The following is a 22,137-nucleotide window of genomic DNA, read 5'->3' on the forward strand; positions in this document are numbered from 1 at the left end:
TCTGGTCATATAAAATTAATATATTGTCACATGCAATTTTACAAGATGTGTGTAAAATAATTGGCTATAAAGAAGTCTTTTTGCATGATTTATGGATTTTTGAAGAAAAATAGCATAAATAGTGACATTATTAGTGGAAAATTAATAAAACATAATCTATGACTTAGGAAAAACGTCTAATGTTGCATATTATTATCTTTTTTAGATCTAAAATTGAAAAGTTAGTGAAAATAATTTTTCTATGTTTTATGATTATTTTATTATAAATCGATAAACTGCAACATTGTTTTTCCGGGAAAATTTCGAAATTTTTAACCTAAGATTTTGAACATTATGAGTGTCATGGTATTTTTCCAGAATGTTCATGAATTTAAATTTTGAATTTTGAATTTATTTGAAATTTTTGTGATTTATTTGAAGTTTATAGCTTATTTTTGTAATCTTTAGTCCTTTAATGAACAATTTTGTAAATATGAGTTAATTATGGTCAAATTATTAGTGAAGACTAAATTTTGAGTCCTAAGAGGTTAGGGTAATTAACTTATGCATAAATATGAATTTATGTAATTTTTGTGATTGTAAAATGTTGAAATCACGCAAATCCGTTAAAACCGAGTAATATACGATAGTGGCTAATTAAAGGCGATTTAGCATAAAATTGAGCATGTTCATACATATTATAATGCTGCATTTTCTTTATGATTGTCATAACTTTAATTCATGTAATTTTGAATTATGTAATTTTACTTAGTATGGCCTTAGATTTTAATTGGTATTTCCCGAAATGTATGGGAATATCGATTCGGTTGTAATTTTTATTGTGATCTCGTATCACCGTTTTGTAATTTAATAGATTTATTTTTATTTTAGTTACAAATGTATAATAGGAAATTATGTAATTTATTATGTAATTTTATTCATTCCTGAGTTCCCAAAGACGGATTTCTTCAAGAATGGCGATACATAAAGACGGTGTTACCTCGAGATGCGTGCCACAACCGAAGTTCAAGGGACCAATGGAGTTGGTTTCCGAATATGTAATAGTTAAATAGTTTTTCTATTTTAGGAAAGGCCATACTAGGATTTATTTATTTTATGCTTGCATTTTATTTTATGTCGCATGCATCGCTAAATCGCCATAACTAAAACATGCATCCTTATTTTATCGAGTTTATCGACCGTGTCAATTCGAATTATCGTAGTTCACCGCTTTAGTTCACTTAAAACGTGATAGATAATAAATTGACATGACCTCTCGCTAAAACAAACAATTGAGACATAGCCTTACCAAATAGTAGAAACCATGAAAACCTATTTCGTGAGGGAGTGCACTCGGCCGGTACAAACCTTGTTACGTAGGGGAAGTGGGTGATAAATGTCTATCCACCGAATTCATGTTGATGAGGGTTGCATCAGCTACCCCGTGCCCAAGTTGATGTGGGTTTGGATAATGGACACATTTATTCGAAATTTGGATTGAACTCAACAAAAGTTATTGATAAGGGTTGCATCGGCTACCCCGTGCCCTTGTTGATGTGTTTTGGGCTATAGATAAACATTAGAGTAATTTTATCGACCAAGAGTTCTAAAAGTAGAATCGATTAAAAGGTTAATCCACCGAGTTATATTGATAAAGGTTGCATCGGCTACCCCGTGCCTAAGTCAATATGAATTTGGGTCTTGGAATCATTTATCATAGTTGGGTAGAGGTCACTATGTAAATGCTTTACTTGTTATTTACAAGTATTAATAAAACGATAAATGTTAAAGTTTTCCACTATTTCGTTTTTATATTGTTCTATTTCTTTGCCACAATTCATATACGATATCATTTCATTTTTGATTCAAATCTCCATTAAAACATCGTAACTAAAGACAAATATGAATTTGCTTCTAAAACCTCAAGTGAACCATTGCTAAGGATCTCTTGTAAAGAGTATAGATAAAGGTTATTCATTATCAAACAGGTTTTTGATTCTTGACTAACACATCTACTTACAATGGATTGTTATGTTTCATATACTTAATTGAATTAAGTACCTTGAAATGATAAATTGTTTTGGTAATTAGATTTGTTGGAATTCATAATTGACCAAAATAACGCAACCACTTCAACGAAAGTTTTAAGACTAAAACGAACAAATGAAGAGTAATCTTCATGAATTCAATTTTGCTTCTCAAAGCAAAGACTCATTGAAATAAGTGGGAGCATTCTCTTAAACCGTTAAGATGAGGACGAGGTTCAAGAAGTAAAGATTATAATGGAATTGATACAAGGTAATGTTAAAGGTAAAGTTGTTGAGAATGACGATACTAAACCTATCAATCCCAACCGATAAAGTTTCCATTGTCTTAAATGTTGGACACGAGAAAGGAAACTACCCCAAATTATTGAAGAATCAGCAAGTTAGTTGTGGGACATCTAATGGGACCTTCTTCTTTAAAAGTGTTTATTTGATTAAACATAAATTTTGCTAGTGCCACTTCGTCAATATTAGAAACCAGAGGAGGTTTTCATCATTGTATTCGACACATAAGATGATTAGAATATGACGACTAGCAACAATAATGTTGAGAGATAGAGTAATTGTGTACTCAATCTAGTTTTTGGATTTAAAGTTGTACTTAATTGTGACTATTAAGTGCATAAACTCTAAATAAGAATATAAACTTGTTAAGATACAAAAGAGGTTTTCACTTTTGTGACCCTATACACCACGATTTGATGTATGGCTAGCCCATTATCAAGGTGATTATATTCTAAACCAAACTAGAATGATATATCATGTAGATGATGTAAGATTTAAACTGGTAACCCAAGATTAAACCTTAAATTTTGGAATGATGAACGCAAAGAGTTATCGAGTACTCTTGAAACCATTAGATTGTTAATGGTATATGCGTATCTTGTATTCAAAGCAAGATGTCTCGTGCCTTTTGGTTGAAAAGGAGATCGAGGTTGTAAATCATCAATCCAAAATAGGTTGATCATTATGTTTTACCAACGATTTAAGTTGACACTAATATGTTCACTTAATAAGGTAAATAGAGAAATCTTTGAAGAATTTCAAAGAATTCAAGGAATCACGATTTAGTCGTGATGGGATTATCAAAGTAAAGACTTTGATATAAGCCAAATGAATTGTGATATAGTATCACAAATTAATCTCTCTTAACACGCATTATGGGATAATGTATGATTGGATAAGAATTCAAACGCTATTCGATAAGGTTTGGACTTCGATCAAGTTACTTTGAGTTACTTGATCCTTTTGGGGATTTAACCATCTTTGTCTAAATTATTTCTCCACTAAATCGAATCATATGAGATATGAAATGGTAAACGTACCATGGTTGTAAGTTTTTCACAAGAAACAAATGCTCATTTTTCCTCTTCAATTATCACGAGTACGACGGGTTTTGCGGCTCGTGAAGTCATCTTTCTAAAATACAAGTTTATTTTTAGAAGACAGAGTGGGAGAAATTATTCAAGAGCCACAAAGAATGCCACAAAGAATATTATGTCGCAAGAAACAGGTCTTTCTTGGCTACATGAGACGTTTTGTGTAAGACGTTGTTTCTTCAAAACCTAGGAGGTTAAATTCGTCACTTGTTAAAAATGATGAATTCATGCTACTTTTAAGAAAGTAAAGAGCTTATAACTTACAAAACAAATTGTTTGATTCAAGTTGATTACTTCTGGAAAGTAATCGACAAAGGACTTACATAAGAGTGTTTAAGTCACAACTCAACACAAGGCTTAGAGCCATGAAATGAAAATCCAAAATAAAAGGCTTGATTAGTGACAAAGGGTTTTGCATTAATAAAGAGATATTTCATAGCAAGATTAGTTACAAAGGGATTTGCACTAATTGAAATGCTTAAGTCTATTTGGATCTTCTTAGGGATTGTGTTTCATTATGAGGTTATGAAATACACATCAAGTGAATCTAAAACCCACTTTTTCAATAGAAGGAATGTATTCAATACATGTCATAAGTTTTATAGATTCTTGCAATCCTAAGATAATGTGAAACTTAAGAGAGGATCTTAAGTAGGACATCAATGAGTTGGAATCAACATTTTGATCATGTGATAAAACATTTCTCGATAAGTCGAGAAGTTGTGTTTATACATGGAGTTTAGTGGGAGTTACGGAATTTTTTTTTAATTAGTCCGATATGTGGATGACATATTGATCATTGAGAACGATTTAAGACTTTTGGAGTATTATGATACATCTTTAATATACGGATTTATGAAGATAAATCCATATGATTTTAGAGTCAATAAGAAGTCTTATGTTGATAAGATTCATGACTAGTTCAATTAAATTGAACATATTTGATTGATTCCATTTGCTTCATTTCCGGATCAATTAAAAAGAAATGATGTATAACACTTCATATGCTTTGAGTATGATGAATTGTTTTCAAAATCGAATTTAAGTAATCTTTACCAAGCAAGCTATAAAGATTACCCTTAAGTGCTTGCTGAAGCATTAAGGAAGTAAAGCAAAGTGTTTATGATGCAATTTTGTGTAAGGGTGTTACACAAGTGACAATTGACAATTGAGATTGCGCATGGTTTCCGACAAAACCATAATCAAAACACATTAGGATGGTTAAGATACCATTGTGGCAATGTTAATTAAGAAGTAGATTTTCTATAATCGTTCTAGGCAATAAAGAACAATGAGAGATATTTATAACGGAAATTGAGTACACTTGCAATCATGAGATGTGCAAGAAGGATGAGTCCCGCACACTATGAAAACAGTGGGAGCTATTCTAAGGCTAGAGGGACTATGTCTTGATTGGATCTTGACACGTACTCAGAAAGTTTTGTAATGCAAGTGTATACATTACAAAGGAAAACGAGTATGTAGTAAGGTTGAGTAAGGTACAAGAAATTGATAAAACCTACTAACCAAAGCCTTCTCAAAGGCTAAACATGATGAGTCATGTCATTTCAATTGAATTGAAATGAACAACTACGTACAAGATCAAATTAGATTATAGAACATGAAATAGTAATCGGGCATTGACTATTCATATGTGATAATCGCATTTGTCGTTCGAGTTTTACTTTAAAACTCTTTTATTATACTTTGTTACATCCAAACGGGTTGTGGAGACAATTGAACCCCGTTAAAGTGAACACGGATTAGCATTGTATTCGCCCATAGTCACTTGTATGAGGTGACGTCTCGAAGTGACTAGAGTGTGATGCGATTGATGGCAAGGTCAAGTGCCATGACGTCATGTGAGATGACTAGTCGATCGCATAGGCAGACTGTTAGGAACACTTTGTCGGGCCTTATGACCGCTTATAGAGTTCTGGCAATTTATATAGCCTGGTCGTGGCGAGAGCTACTATAGTATTCTAATGAGTCGATTCTTTTGACTAAAGACTATTCACCTAAGATGGCATAGTTTCAGATTAACTTTGATTTGTGTTACTACGAACTTCGTAAATGGGGTCAAATGGGCATATTTTGGGTTATGATGGCTATGGCTAGTCGAAGAGAATGAGTGCGATAGGAATTGTCCACCCCCTTGTCAGGGTTATAACAATATCTCAGGGCCACTCGAGGAGTAATGAACTGGAAATGCGTGGCCACGCTCGAAAGGTATCTATGATAGATAAATCCGGTCAAACAGTTATTCTCAGATCGAGGAAACCACTCTCGATATGATCACTTGCAAGTACGACCTGAAAGACACCTTGCATTGAGTGGGAGATAGTAATAGGACAAGAGAATTGGTGACGCACACTTGTCGAGGACAAGTGGGAGATTGTTGGGAAATGTGTCCTCAACAATAGTGCGATCACATGATTTAAATATCATTATTAAATCTCATTTTAAGAATACATGTGGGATGTAATATTTTACAGTCAACTGGTCCACACATATCGGTAATGATTGGCTGACTATAGTTTGACATTACGGTCGTGCGACGGTGGTGATCAGTTGATCCCCTTAGGTCATACCTATAGGGAAATACTCTTAATTGATTATTTAATTAATCGTATACCGATACGAGTTAATTAAATTGCTTAAAATTAACGGATGATTTTCTGAGTATAATTTACGTGTCTTATTGTAAATATGATTAAATGAGACACGATCTAAGTAATCGAATTGTTTTATTACTTAGATGAAATTATTGTTTACAGAAACAATTGAAACGGAATGAATAAATTATAAATAACAGAATGTTGTAATTTATAATTCGGAAAACACTTTTGGTACAAGTAATTATGAATTACAATGATAATTTTTATAAGTGACATATTTTATTAATATGTTGATTTTTAATGGTTAAAAATACATTTTATAAATAAGATGCCATGAAATGTGTCACATGTGACATATTGACAAAATCACAAATAAAATGGACTCATCCATTTTATGTGAGTGTATGGAAATAAATGGAGGGAGTTAGTGGAAATTGTGTTAATTGTTTAAGTATAAACACAATGATAAAAGCTAATAAGTAGGCATGCAAACCTAAGCTTTTGAGAAGAGCAAAAAGAAAAGGTATTGGGCATCCTACCCAAGCCAAATTTTCGGCCACTCCACAAGAAAAGAGAGAAGAGCTTTTCTCTTAGATGATTATTCATTCTTCCTATCTAATTTTCTAGTGTAAGAAAATTCATCAAAAACTCTCTATAATTTATGATAATTCTAGAGAAATAAGCTCATTACTCCCTCTTGACCGAAATTATCAAGAGCAAAAATACAATTTATTGTGTGTCAATTTTATTGTAAAACTAATATTATTACTAGATCTAAATAATATTGGTTTTTAAGATGTATTCCTTAGGTATATGCTTTTGGGAGGGATTCTATACTTGAATCCTTGTTCTTCCATTTGGAGAGCTCAAGAACAAGTGAGTAGGTGAACTCACTTGTGCCCATGAATTCGATTTTATGGTGAGAAAATTATTTTTCTTCCTTATTTTGTTTATTAGTTTGCATGCATAAGACCTTTATTAATTTGATGACAAATTAATTTTTAACATATATGAGTATGTTAGTATGTATATAGATCTACATTTCCTTCACCTTTTATACATGGAACAATAAACAGCAGCCTAATACTGGAGTTTACTCTAGATTGGATAGAGTGTTAGTCAATCAGGAATGGTTGCAGGCTAGGGTGGATTCCTTTACTCTATTGTTATTGTTATTATTATTGTTATTGTTATTGTTATTGTTATTGTTATTGTTATTGTTATTGTTCTTGTTCTTGTTCTTGTTCTTGTTCTTATTATTATTATAATAATAATTATTATTATTATTATTATTACTATTATTATTATTAATTTTTTGTTTATATTTTTTTTTATAGAAGGATGCGCGCAGCTTTCATTCAAAGAAAAATAAAAGTTTACATGAAATTGGTGGGGAGTCGAGAGACAATATGGGCCCCCACACCCTTAGCAACAGTAAAGCTAAGTCTAGTGAAAATGTAAGCGGCCACCCGAGCCCCCGCATCCTGAGATACCGAGAATTTCTCGATCCGCTTGAGCAAGGCAACAGCATCCGAACCCAGCTCCCCAAGAGAAGAGAAAGAGAATGGAAGGAAACCATAACCAGCTGTTGTGCATAAATCCCCATACTTAGCACACTTACGCTGAGCAACATCAGCGACAACCCAGCCGGGCACAAAATCCATCATCCCAGTCTGAGGCAAAGGAGAAGATTATGTCAAATCGACGCAAACATTACGCCCTCTGTCGTAGGAATAAAGCATCAAATCCGCAGGACGAAGGGAGCCACCATGTCCGTCAACCAAACCGATATCGACCTCCTTACCCGTAGAAATACCAGACCTATAACAGATGTCAAATAAGGTGTCACGAACGAGGTTGTGTCGATGCTTAACACCCACAGTACCAGTACAAGAAACAGTGTGGTCCCCGTAAACATCATCAGCAAAAACCCGAGAGCAAGCAGGACAAGGCCTAGATACCGTGAATAACGGAACACCCAGTCAATAACCAAGCACACTACGGTAAGTCTTCCCGTTCACAGTCTGACCCAACCGAGAGATAGGAACCGCACGCAACCAATCAGAGGAGTGGGCACCCTGCTGAGATTTCCACAAAGCAAGCTGACGCGGTGTCAAAGAGAAAACAGACTCTGAAGTAGCAGCAACCGTCGCAAAATATATATCTGTCAATTTCTTCATAAGTTTGGGGACAGCAATTTCATTAGGGTTGCGTAAGATAGCAGAACCTGTAATCTCAGAAAACACCCGTACATCATCATCGAAAGTAGGGCCAGCATCTACAATACCAGAAGGCCATAGGAGCTTAGCCTGCATATCAGCAGACTGCAATCGGGAAGCAAGAAAAGCATAATGTAAAACATCTCCCGCCGCATAAACACCCAGACCACCCAGGTGAAAAGGGAATGTAGCAAGGCCCCACTGCCAATCCCCAAAACCAGGGCCAGACGCGGTGACAATACGTTCCAAGCTGGAACGAAGAGCAGCATCGAAAGGGAGATGGACCGAACCAAAAACACTGGGGGAGCAAGTACGAAGAGAGAAATAGAGCATAGAAATACCAGCACAAGCTATAAGAAGAAGCAACTCACATTGCGGGTCCTCAATCCTCGCGACCAAGTCCATAAGCTCAATGGTCTTAGTCATTCTCTTCGCCATAATCTCTCTGCCAAAAATAGGACAAGTACTGACAGGTCCACCCAAAACAGAGACACCACGCAAGGGTCGGGCAATAGAAGGGGGGAAACCCCCTGGGAGCCGACTCTGAGGATCCTCAACAGGCTAAAAGACCTCAGTCTTGGAGACATTAAGATGCAGTCCAAAACGAGGGCCATCCGCCATAATCAAATTCAAAACCCTCCCCACCTCCAATGTATCCCCAACGATGGTGCCATCATCCAAGTACCACGCCTTATTATTATTATTATTATTATTATTATTATTATTATTATTATTATTATTATTATCATCATCATCATCATCATCATCATCATCATCATCATCATCATCATCATCATCATCATCATCATCATCATCATCATCATCATCATCATCATCATCATCATCATCATCATCTATTCCACCTACCTTCGATACTTGATTCTTATTTTATTATTATATCTTACAATCTAGAAACTTCTTAAAAACCTCCCTAGTCACTATATATACCTCATTCACCCATCACCATATATTCTATTACTCACAATTACAAATCACAAATCACAATTTATATATATATATATATATATATATATATATATATATATATATATATATATATATATATATATATATATAGAGAGAGAGAGAGAGAGAGAGAGAGAGTTTAGGAGAGAGAGAGAGAGAAAGCTAAGGAGGGTTTGTTCATCTTTTCATCATCTTAAGATCTAAAGTTAAGTAACTCGTGAAACCATCTTATAATTAATTAATCCTAATTTTATTAATGTCGTTGACCAACCCCTTGATCACCGTGACCACTGTTGATCCGGACCTTTGACCGGCGTTGACCGGTGTTGACCAGCTGTTGACCGGTCAGTTTGACCACTATTTGATCGTCGTGAAGGAGGCGTTTTTATGAGGTGGTTTTGGGGTGGTTGTTGTGTAGTTTTTACATCTTAATTTAAGTAATATTGACAGATTATAATTATATGTAATTTATATCGATTAGGAGAAGATTTGGTGAAGGAACACTTCTAATTGCTTAATTGCTTAGCTTGATTATTGGAATTTGATAATCAGGTAGGAAACTACTCAATCGAATGTTATTCTTATTGTCTTATTCCTTGCTTGGCATATGATTACGTGGATTGGATATGGCATGATGTTGTTGGCGTAACTTATTGCAATGGCTTGATTGAATTTATCCTCTTGGCGTATATCTGTCTTACAGTTGTAATCTTTATTGTGAGTATTCTTATATATTGTGGAATTATTATTGTCTTGCTGGATTCTATTGTTGTTGGAATTGGGAGATGAGTTTTGTTGGACCAGGCACGAGGATGTGGAAGGGCCGTGGACCTGAGGCGGTACTATGTGTCCAGTGGCTGTGTATCCAGACTGTGTGTCTGAAGCGGGACTGTGTGTCTAGAAGTGGAGTATGACCGTGTGTCTAGAAATGGTTGTGTGCTTTGTGGATGTGTGTCGTGGTATGAGGTGGACGGAATGGTGAATGTGGAATTTATTTGTGTAGTAGTGTTATTGCAGGTGTAATACCTCAGAATTTGATAAGTATTTATAAGAATAATTTATGTAATTCGAATAATTAATTAAAAGGCATTTATATTAATAATTGCAAATAAGACGGTAATTAATAATAAAATAATGGATGAGTCGGAATAGGATGTTGGGCCATGTACATTGGGTCGTGTACTATAGTAATGATGATGTAATGATAATGATAATAGTAATAGTAATAATAATAATAAAAACAACAACAACAACAACAATAATAATAATTTTCTAATACCCTTGTATATGACCGTTCGTAATACTTTCCTATAAGACTACCTTGTCACTATAAGTAGAAGACATTGATGCTTATTCACTCATAATTCCATAAGCACATAAGTTAGGGAGGGAGAGGGAGAATAAGAAGGAAAAAAATGGGAAAAAGGAATTAGACAATCAATTTAGGGATTTTGCATCTGCTTCTATTAGATTCGATCTTTGATTTTTTAAGTTGCCTTTAATCTTTCTAAGATTCAATTGTTCATCTTCAAGACTTAAATTATAGTAGGATTATGGTAGAAGTCGTGCTTAATTACATAAGTATTAGGTTAAACATGATTAGATTAAAGAAAAAAGTTACAGCAATTTGGCAGATTCGTAGGTTGTCTTGTTTAATTTATTTCGTGGTCTTAAAGTGTTTGTTTCCGAAAATTTAATGAAGAGACAAGGGTTTATTTCAAGTCTAGTTTATGCATATAAAATTTCGTATTACTCTTCCATACGGTTTGTCTAGGGTGATTTATTTATGAACTATTATGTGTCTTTTTCATACATTAAATTTGACGAATCTAGATGATGCTAGGAATGGGAATTTTCTCAAAAATCATATGTTCAAGTTTTTTTATGAATCGATACTTTTTATGCGATGGGATTCGTCAGTAATTATAAATCTTTCAAAAAAACCTTGATAAGTTTGGAATTTGAGGGAAGTCTATTTCACAAGAACTGTAGATATGACTCTTAGGGTTCCAACTCCAATGGTCTTGCGTCGTTTGAATTTTTATTGAATTAATTATGTATTTTATAGTGAGACCACTAGTAGAAAAAGTCCTATTTACATCGCCACTATAATATCAGTTCTTACTAAAAACGATGTAATCGATCTAACTTTTTTTAATTACATCGGTTTTAAAACAAAAACAATATTAATTATTTTAACATTTATTTTTTACATCGGTATTTAACATCGGTTGTTATAAAAACGATGTTAATTTTTTAAAGTTACATCGGTTTCAACAAAACTGATGTTGAGCTTTTTAGATGATATACACAATACATCGCTTAGTTAATCATTTGTGAACTGATGTAACAAACATGCCTATCAATCATGTACCCTATTCCTCCCCTAATAAGCAAAAAAACTACCATGTCCCTTCAGTTCCCCAACAAATTAGAAACACTACCATCATCAATCAATAAAACCACTAGAAATTTCCCGCAAAACCCTAACAACAGCCTTACCGTCACGCCCTCTTCTTTCATCGTCCTTATTGTCGATCATCCTCACCAGTCGCCCTCCTCTTCACACCAGTCGAAGCCTTATTCTAAGTCCTCTTTACACCAGACCATTGATGTCTCGTCGGCGAATTGAAGCACCCATTTGTAATTGGAAACGTAAGACAAAGCCACGGTGAAACACTTCTTCTCTGACGAAACCTCAATTAGAGACATCTCTAACCTTACTTGATCGATTCCTTCAAATTATCCTGCAACTGATCTCAGGTACCAAGGTTTTTGTTTTTTATTTATTTATTTAAATAATTTTTTTAAAATTACAGTTTTTTTATCTATGTATTTGTGTGTTGAATATAATAGATACGGGGTTGTGAGTTGTTGTGTTTAATTGTTTTGTGTATGGTGAATGTTGTCATGAAATGAGTTTAATGAAAAGTTGTTAGTTTTCTTCTATCTTGACTTGTCATGAATCGACTTCTATGTATTTGTGTATTGTTGATGTACTAATGTTGGTTTAATGTTTGATCAAAACATAGTTTTGATCAAGTATGGCCCGATAATTGGCCACGAACTAATGTCGGAACCGTCTAAATGAGTGTAAAAACATAGGCAGCCAGCCCAAACATACTACACCAACAGTACAGTCAAAGGATTTTCCAAGTGCTTACAATCATAGTGCCTGAAATGAAAGAATCAAACGTCCCTCAAGTTATTGAAAATGAAACAGAATGTTACCTCGGTGATGTTGGTTGTTACATTTGAGGCCTCCGAATCTGTGAAAATAGAGTGACAAAGCATGTAAACATATAGAAACTACTAGACTAAGTCATATAATTGTTTAAATTCTGTGACATTATTATTGGAGTCTAGAGATATAGCAGTTTGGAAACCTATGCCAATGATAGACTACTGGCCTGTATTGCCCCATCCAATTCAGCAGACTTTCCCAGATTCCCTTAGAAAAAATGCATTGAAAGAACAGATGGTGTTGTGATTCGACTTCTTTCTCACATAGCACACACCTGTTAACAAAGTAAAAACCCCTTCTTTGCACATTATCAATGCTAGCCAGTTGGTTTTGAGCAGCTAGAGAACACATAACCCTGTGACTATGAATGTCTTTAGAATTAGAAATATCCTTTGGCCAGTCCCAGGGGCGATTATGGAGGGGGTGCAAGGGGTTCATCTACACCCCCAAAACCCAAAACCCAGAAATATTTGCTATGTTGTTTAATAAAGAATAAGTGCAAATCAGTTATTCCAGTGGTCAGATACATGATTAGTGTGCCATAGGTTTTTGTGTTCGACTACTACTACAAGCAACTTGTACTTTTACTTTTTTTTTTTCATACATAATAAGTTATTATAAAATTAGCCCAATGAATATACTCTCTTTATTTTTTGCCTTTTTGACCCATTAAATTGGCTATGTCTTTAAATTTCATTTTAGAAGTAAAAAGATCAAATCTAGGTTCTTTACATATTTTATTTTTCAAGTTCTTTTTGTTAAAACTATTTATTAAAATATACTACCTGATTCATAAGAATTGCCTCCATTTGTTAAAATAGTACTCAAAAATCTTAAAAATTGGGGACACTCCAAAGAATTGGAGGTAGTAAATACTATCTACTTTTTTTGTTACGTTTTATTATTGTCGCCCTCCTTGTTTTAAGGCTATAATTTTATTCATGTTTAAACTCACATTCGGCTGGCGGAGTTCTTAATCCCCAATTAACCTTATACCATATGCGTAATTGTCCAATTTTCGCACCCCTATATTGAATTCCTAGAGCCGCCCCTGGCCAGTCCCATCTCTAAAAAAAAGTATAGACTTGCTTCAGGTCCAGAACCCTTATCTTCAAATTTTAGTTCATCTTTATTTGGAGATTAGCTTAGTCAAGATTTTTAGTTAGAGGGAAATTAAATTTAAGGGGGTGATCGAATAATGCATTAAGATGAACTAAAAAGATCGAATTTTTATCTGTTCCCGTGGCTCCGCCACTTTAATGGAACATTACAGTCACATGGGAATATAGTATGGAGTAACAGTTAATCTCTAATCTCATGCACAGCTTGACACATGCTCTTCTCTTCCATCGTGCAAGATAGGCTCTAAGAATAAAAATGCTGTTGGGAGTAGCAACTAATATGAGACTCCTTTAGCTAGCTATCTCGTCTAAACTAGGGGTAGCTAACTCACGTCTTTGGCTATTCTCTATTTATTATGTAAAAAAATCATTGCATTACTGAACTTATGGATTCCTGTAGGGAATAAGTTGGATAGGATGGAAGGGGTTTACCAGGGGCGGATCTAGGGCTATTTTACTTGGGCTTTAGCCCTAGTATATCATATCTAATGCTAGAGAATCAGTGTTCTCTCTTTGGTCTGGTGGTCTGATACTTGGCTTTTATGCAATCACCCCGGGTTTGAATCCCACTTACAACCAAGTTTTAAACGTAGTTTAGGTTTTTTTACATTTATTTTGCTTTTTTTATTTTGTTTCTCCCTACCTCAAATTTTGCAGCATATATTTTTTGTGATTATTCTTTCTTGTATTTGTTATAGCTATTTATCTTCTTATCTTCGTAATTTTTTCCCTTCCCTATCCATCATCAATTATATTATGGCTAACGAGTTAAATATATGAAAAAGGTATGTACCTCATTACAATGTTGCTTATATATTTTTCATAATTTCCCTTGTATGATTTGAAAAATACATGTACATTTATTTTTGGATTGGAGTATAAGTACATCAATTTAAATGAATTTTGCTAAAATCTTTTAGGGGTTCAATTTAAATAATTTGTCTTTAAAATAGTTAGAACAATTTTAAATTAGTTACATTCAATATAAATAGTAAAATACACTAAAAAATAATAGCTCGTGAACAATAGTTTTTTTTTGTCCGCTCAAAGATTACGAAAGTGACACGTTAAATTTAATACTCAAAAAAACTTGGGTTATTTGATAGGAATAACCTCAACTATTACCGATTAACGCAAAATAATCCATGCTATTCATCATCCCATAATAATCTAACTAATTCATTCATTTAATTTTCAATGTTATCTCCTTCCTACCCACCTACTGCAACCGGTAAGTTTAGATTTTTGTAGGTTACTTTTATTTCTTTATATAATCTTCTTCTTTTACCTTTCCTTTCTTTAATTAATCTTATTCTTCTACCTTTATTGCTTTTCCAATTGTTGTTTCCAACTACAATCTCCATTTTTTCTCCCTCCATTTAATTTACCCAGATCTGTTTTTTCTTTTGCTTCCTCCAATTTGCTCTTTGTTTTACAAGCTGTCAATTAATTACTAAATTCCGAACTGGAATCTTTCCTTTTGGGGGTTTACTGAATGTTCATTTATAGTTGGTAGGGAACATTACTCTATATTAACAAGATGGGTTCATATAGTTAGTTGTGTGCTTTAACAAGGTGTAAATCTTATCCTGTAACTAGAATAGAGAAGACTATTCTCAAACAATTTGACCTTCAGTTCTGATGGTTGAATAATCACTTCTTCGAAGTAGTCGTCTTCATTAGGCATTACTTAGGGGAGTGAAAACTAAATTAGATGAGCGTGTACATAGTTGAATAGATGTTCTGAAATTTAATTTTAGAATTCAAGTAATCTAATTATAAAGTCATAATCTCATGCTTGTTTTTAAATATCAAATAAAACAAAGCATCCAAATGTGATAGATTACTAAACACAACCCTTACCCATTCATATTCGTGTTTATTAACTAGATTATGGGCCGAAGTTGGATGAGTTTCTTAGTTGTGACGTGGAACATCAAAGACGCCTTGGGGATAATCAATTCTTATGTCCTTGTACCCTATGTCAAAATCGGAAGAAGGTGAATTCTAGAGATGAATTGCGGGAGCATTTAATTTTAAAAGGATTTAAAGCAGATTATAACGTGTGGATATGGCATGGAGAGAGTTATAATGATATTTGTACCAACGTAAATTTTGAAACTAATGATAAAGATGGGGATGAGATTGATGTCGGGGATCAAAATGAAGATGAAATCTTTGAAGATATTGATATAGATGATAATGTAGAGCCTAATAATGATAATATTAACGGGCTAATGAAGGATCTTGAAGAAGATATTGTGGAGTGCCCTATTATTTTTCAAAGAAAGGTTGATAATTCCAAGAAGCGTTTATACCCGAATTGTTCTAAATTCTCTCTTTTATCAGCTGTGTTGAAACTATTCACATTTAAAGCTAGAAATGGGTGGAGTGACAAGAGTTTTACTTCCTTATTAGAACTTTTGTGTTAAATGTTACAAGAATGTAATGAGCTTCCCACCACCACATACCAATGCAAGAAACTACTATGCCCATTAGCTATGACTTACCAAAAGATTCATGCATGCCTGAAGGACTGTATATTGTACCGAAAAGAGTATAGCAAATTAAAATAATGCCCAAAGTGCGGTGAGTTTGGATACAAGAGGGTAGACAATGGTAATGGTGGCAAGAAAGCGGCAAGTCCTATAAAGACATTATGGTATTACGAATAATACCAAAATTTAAACGCTTTTTTGCAAATAAAAAAGATGTGGAGTACATGTTGTGGCATCAAAAGGAAAGGAATAAAGATGGCAAACTGAGGCATGTAGCTGATTCTCCCCAATGGAGAACAATTGACCGAACCTTTCCAGATTTTGGTTCAGAGCCTAGAAATTTAAGATTGGGACTTTGCACCAACGGAATTAATCCAATTGGAACTTTAAGTACCCAACATAGTTGTTGGCCATTAATGTTGATAATTTACAATATCCCTCCTTGGCTTACCACAAAGAGCAAATACATTATGTTTACACTCCTAATTTTGGGCCCTAAGCAACCTGGAAATGACATTGACATGTATTTGGCTCCACTAATTGAAGACTTGAAACTCTTATGGAATGTTGAGGTACAGGTGTTTGATGCAGCTACTAACTCTAGGTTTCAAATGCATGCTATGTTGTATTGTACAATTAATGACTTCCCGGCTTATGGTAACCTTTCTGAATACCGACTGAAGACCGATAAGGGATGTCCCGTATGCGGCGATAACACTGAATCTGATTGGTTGGAGCATAGTGGCAAATATGCATACACGGGTAGTCGTCGTTGTCTACCTGAAAATCATCAATATCGAAAGAAGAAGAAGGCTTTTTATGGGAAAACGGAGCATAGAAAATCCCCGTTGTTTTTGAGTGGAAAAGAGTACTACGATCAGGTTAAGAAAATAACTAGAGATTTCGGAAAACCGTATGTTCCTCCACCAGATGGAGTATATCATACAAAGAGGTCAATTTTTTGGAAACTTCTATATTGGCAGCACTTGTATGTGAGGCATTGTATTGAGGTCATGCACGTGGAGAAGAACGTGTTTGTTTTGGAAACTTCTATAATGACATGGCTGCTAGGGTGCAGATCGAGTTAAAACCAATTGAGAAAGGAAATTGTATCTATATACCACCGTCTTGCACAACTCTTGCTAAGAAGGAGAAGATCATTGTTTGTCAATCTTTAAACGGAGTGAAGGTACCACATGGATATAACTCTAACATAAGTTATCTTGTTTCCATAAAAGATTGTAAGTTAGTTGGTATGAAATCTCACGATTGTCATGTTATGCTTACACAACTGCTGCCCGTGGCCATTAGATCTGTATTGCCTAAACATGTTAGGCAAATCATCACCAAGCTCTGCCTCTTCTTTGATGCACTTAACTCAAAAGATATCCATCCTGACACCTTGGATGACTTGCAAGCAAATGTTGTTGTGACTCTATGTGAACTGGAGATGTACTTTCCGATTACTTTCTTTGACATCATGGTTCACCTCGTCATTCATTTAGTGCGTGAGATTAAACTTTGTGGTCCAGTGTTTCAACGAAACATGTGGGCGATGGAGCGAGAGATGGGTACTTATAAGAGACGAATGAAGAATCGTTGTCGTCCTGAAGGTAGTATTGTTGAAGCAACAATTTCATGTGAGACAATCCAGTTCTGTGTTGACTATATGGCAGATGTTCAACTTATTGGAGTTCCTATATCTCGGCACGAAGGTAGACTATTAGGGAAGGGTACTTTGGGTAAGAAACACATGAGTGTGGACCATGATTCTTTTCAGAAAGCACATTTATATGTTTTACAACATATGACATAGGTTCATCCCTATTTAACCGAGCACCTGGATTTTCTCAAGCAACAAAATCCACATAAGAGCGATGTGTGGTTGTTGAATGAACAAAGTCGAACTTTTGCGGAGTGGATTAAAGATAAGGTGATGAGTGATTTGTCTACAAAATCTCATAATGTAAGTGATAACTTACGATGGTTAGCATATGGACCTAAATCGAACATCACATCGTTTGAAGGGTATGATATCAATGGGTTTTGCTTTTAATCTAACGTTTGCCATCATTTTTATTCTAAAGATAAGGTAGTCCTATTACCATCTTTCTCAAATTAATCCCTCGTATACTCTAACGGTTTAACGCATATTAATCTAACGTTTGCCATCATTTTTCTTTTATTGCACCTATCTTAGTTGTGACTGGTTATAACAGGTTACTTGGGAATTTTTGTAGGTTACCTTTATTTTCAGATAGCAATCTTCATCTTCTTCCAAGGTCATTTGCAACAGTAATTTTTTCTCCTTTTCTTCCTCCATCAATTTCGTACTTTTTCCATTTATTTCCAAACTTGGATAAATCCTCCATCTTTCTTATGTCTAAACCTTCTCTTTCTTTTTTTCTCCTCTCCACCCACTTGGAAATCTATATCAATTAAATACCTAATATTTCATTCTAAAGCACCAATTGAATAATATGAACACAAAACTTGAATCAATCTGCTGAAAAGATCCCAAATTTTATGGGGTATTATTCAAATACAAGTACTGCAAAGATTATGAAGAGCACTCGAATGAAAAACCCCCATAAAATTTGGGATTTTTTAGATAGAGGGAATGTAATACCCGTCCTTTTAGAGACCCGTTGACCGTCGTTGCCTGACCTTAGACACCTATCTAGACCTTCAGAAACCTTAGGGAGTTAACCTTGTAACGTTTTAACCCTTTGAAGTTTTGGTTACTCGATCGAGTAGCTTAGTCACTCGATCGAGTAAAGGCCACTCGATCGAGTAAGTTGATTACTTGATTGAGTAACGGGAGTTCAGCGGGGAATTATAAATCGTGATATCGTGAAACCCAAATCATTTTTTCTCCTTCTCTCCTAAACCTAGATGCCGTCATATGACTTCTCCTTCACCATGGTTCATATCCTTGAGGCCTTTGAGAGTGGTTACACCTTAGGGATGGGATGCTTGAGTCGGGTAGCGGTCTTGACGCCGGATTGCTTTGTATAGGTATGTCATCATCATCATCATCGTCTCCCTTGGTTTCAGTTGTGTTTATGGTAAGTTGTAATGGATGATTATGCTGGTTGTTATAGGTGGTTATGGTGATTGCTTGTTGTCTTATGGTCGTGCGCGGAATCGTTGCGGTTTGTTAAAGGTAGTTTTTCCTACTCAGTACTGTTGGTAGTCTAGAGTGTCGATTGTTGTATATAACTGGTTTAGTGTCATTGTTGGTGGCGTGGATTGGTTATTGCTGACAGTTGTTATTGTATAATGTGGGTGATTGTGATTGTTTGTCTGTGGTTCGCGAGGTGCGTCCTGGGCTGAGTGGAGTTACTTGCGGGAGTGGCTTCACGCCCTTGATTCGTCCTCTGTGGAACCCGCCACAGAAGGGGATGTGCACTGGCGGTGTGGATTACTGGTTGCGACAAGTAATCCGGCAGGACTGGACCTTCGGGCAGTCAGTGGTGTGTGGGTTATTGGAAAAGATGATGTTTGCGTATTACTATGTGTTGTGTCTGCCTTTCGTATTTGTTCCTTCTATTACTGACCTTGTGTGGTGTTGCTCTATTGTCTTCTTGGTTTTTGTCTACCGTGATCCATTATGGTGAGCAATCGGTCTTAGCAGGTTAATATCAGGATCGTAGCTGGGTGCATGGAGGGACGACTCTACCACGAGTCATGGCAGAGATAGTTTCATATAGTTAATAGTAGTCACGCGTTGTACCTTTGTTTTGTTTTAATCACTTGTAATTAAATATAACTGTTCTTTAATCATAATTTGATTATTACTGTCCTCCAGCAACCGAGATGGTAACGCCCTTATCTGCTAGGGAAGGTCTTGTTAAGGCTCCTTGGTAGATGGGGGTGTTACAAAGTGTGTGATTTAGAAATGCTCTCTGGACTCGACGTACTTGATCGAGTAGATGATGAACTCGATTGAGTAACGTCAACTCGATCGAGTGACTTCTAAGCTCGATCGAGTGCCCCTGTATGTTGTTTATTTCGTTCAAACTTGTTTTGGGTCTTCATGCTTGTGGATTTTGTTGATATTATGTTCTTTTATCATTTTTGGTGATCACGTTGTCGTGTTTCAAGTATGGTTTCTATGATATAAATATGGTTTTGTGCTTTCACCCTTATTGAGATCATAAATTGAATTGGCGCAGGTAACATGTTGAATGGTGGTTTTAATTTTGTTGCATGTTTTGTAATGCCTCATAAGAAGCTAATCGATGTCGTATATAATAACACAATAACGGAATGTGTAATTATCTTGTCCACTATTCATATGATCTTAATATGCAAGGTTCATATTTCTGTCATAGCAAGGAAGTACCATGTTCGCTGTGAGTCTCAATATATAGTATTTTGGTTCGTAATGGCAATGTGGAATAAAAGTAATGCCTCGTGTAATAGTTACAGTTCGTCTTGAAGGTGAACTTCGGGGACGAAGTTCCTTTTAAGAGGGGAAGAGTAATGTCGCATGGGAAAATGACAAAATTATGACAATCTTATAGTATTTTGAGTAGTGGAATCTTATAGTATTTTGAGTAGTTGTTTGTTAGTGATTGTTGAATAATTGTTGGCAATTGTTGGTTAAATTCATCATGATGTTGTATTTCATATTGTTCACAAAGTTGTTAAGTAATCGAGTTATTGCTGCGTGGTTGAGTAATAGAAATGATTTAAAGGAATTAATTTAAATGAATGCTATTTTGTTTGTGTAAAAGTGATTGATAATCTACTGCTTTTGGGTGATTTATAACCAATGATGGTTGACAAGTAATTGATGGAGGAATAAAGAGATAGCCGTGTTGGTTTATCCTTGAGTAATGACATGAGATAAGTGGAAGTAATGGTTGTGTCGGTTTGTTCTCGTGTATAATGTATGTTTGATGACTTGCTTGAATAATGATGGATGTTGCGTAAAAATCCCCTTGTGACCCGTAAATCTACTTGTAGAAGCTTCAAATTGACCCGGAAAATTTGAGGGTTCTTGGGAAATTTGGGGATTTTGTCAGAATTTTGGTGTTTTGATTGTGTTTTTGATGGCACAATCGAGTTATATGAAGAATTGGTGAAGATATTTGAGGTTTGTTGATGAAATATGGTGATTTGATGGGTTTTGGAGTGATTAAGAGTGGGTATTGGGGTTTTTTTTATTGATGAAATGGTTGTGGATAATGATGAATGGGACGGGATTGGGAAACGTAAAGAAGTGGAAAATCAGACCTGCTCAGGCTGCGCAACATTTGGTTTTGCCTGCGCAATCGTGCGCAGCTGCGCTGCCCCTTTGCGCAGGCTGCGCTTCATTTCGCAGTTTTGCTCCTAGATTCTTTTAATTCCCAATTTCATACTTAGCCAAATTTGGCTCCTTTTTTCCTTGTTCCCCTTTCTTGGCTTCTTCCAATGAACTTGTACATTAAGCCCGACTCTCATCTCCTCTTAGGCACGCCTTCCAAGAGGGTTTTTGCAAATCACTACACCATTTAACAAACCTCAAGTGCTTTTTAAATGTCAATGCAATTTAAATTAGTTAAACGAAATTAACATGCAAGGAAATAAATTGCGGTAATGAACTATACTAGGAAAGCAATTAAATTGAGATAGAATATTTACAAATTTGCCGTTATTTAATGTCGATGGCTCGACATAATGCTTCATGAGGATTAATCTTGGTAAACGAGATCCTCCAATCGAATATGTTCTTCTTCTTCAAGGCCTTGCATCCCTTCATGGTAGACTTTGATTCGTTGTCCATTAACTTTAATCAACTTTCCCGAGTTGGGAGTTTCTGTTGGAGCTTGTGTCCTCCACAAATTAGTGTGATAACATTTATAAATCTCTTATAGGTTCACAATGGTATACTTCGTATTTTATCAGTTGATTAACGATTACCTAATAACGGTTTGCTTGCTAGAAAGTTTGACGTTATTATCATACTGATGGCGGTGATCAACTGGTCCCTAAAAGTCACACCTAAAGGATGTGTTTGAGAGATGTGGTTATGGAAATGTAATCACATTGATGCCTTATATGACTAAACAGTTAGTCAA

General features: G+C 35.2%; 1 protein-coding gene across 1 annotated transcript; it reads left to right on the plus strand.

Annotated features, from left to right (window-relative positions):
* Positions 1-16,230: 16,230 nt before the first annotated feature.
* Positions 16,231-17,885, plus strand: LOC141627831 (uncharacterized). Its single transcript, XM_074441045.1, has 2 exons — positions 16,231-17,057; positions 17,141-17,885. The coding sequence occupies exons 1-2, from the start codon at positions 16,231-16,233 to the stop codon at positions 17,883-17,885; spliced, it is 1,572 nt and encodes a 523-aa protein (XP_074297146.1).
* Positions 17,886-22,137: the final 4,252 nt, after the last annotated feature.

Source organism: Silene latifolia, chromosome Y, assembly GCF_048544455.1.
Source record: "Silene latifolia isolate original U9 population chromosome Y, ASM4854445v1, whole genome shotgun sequence".
Classification (NCBI taxonomy): Eukaryota; Viridiplantae; Streptophyta; class Magnoliopsida; order Caryophyllales; family Caryophyllaceae; genus Silene; species Silene latifolia.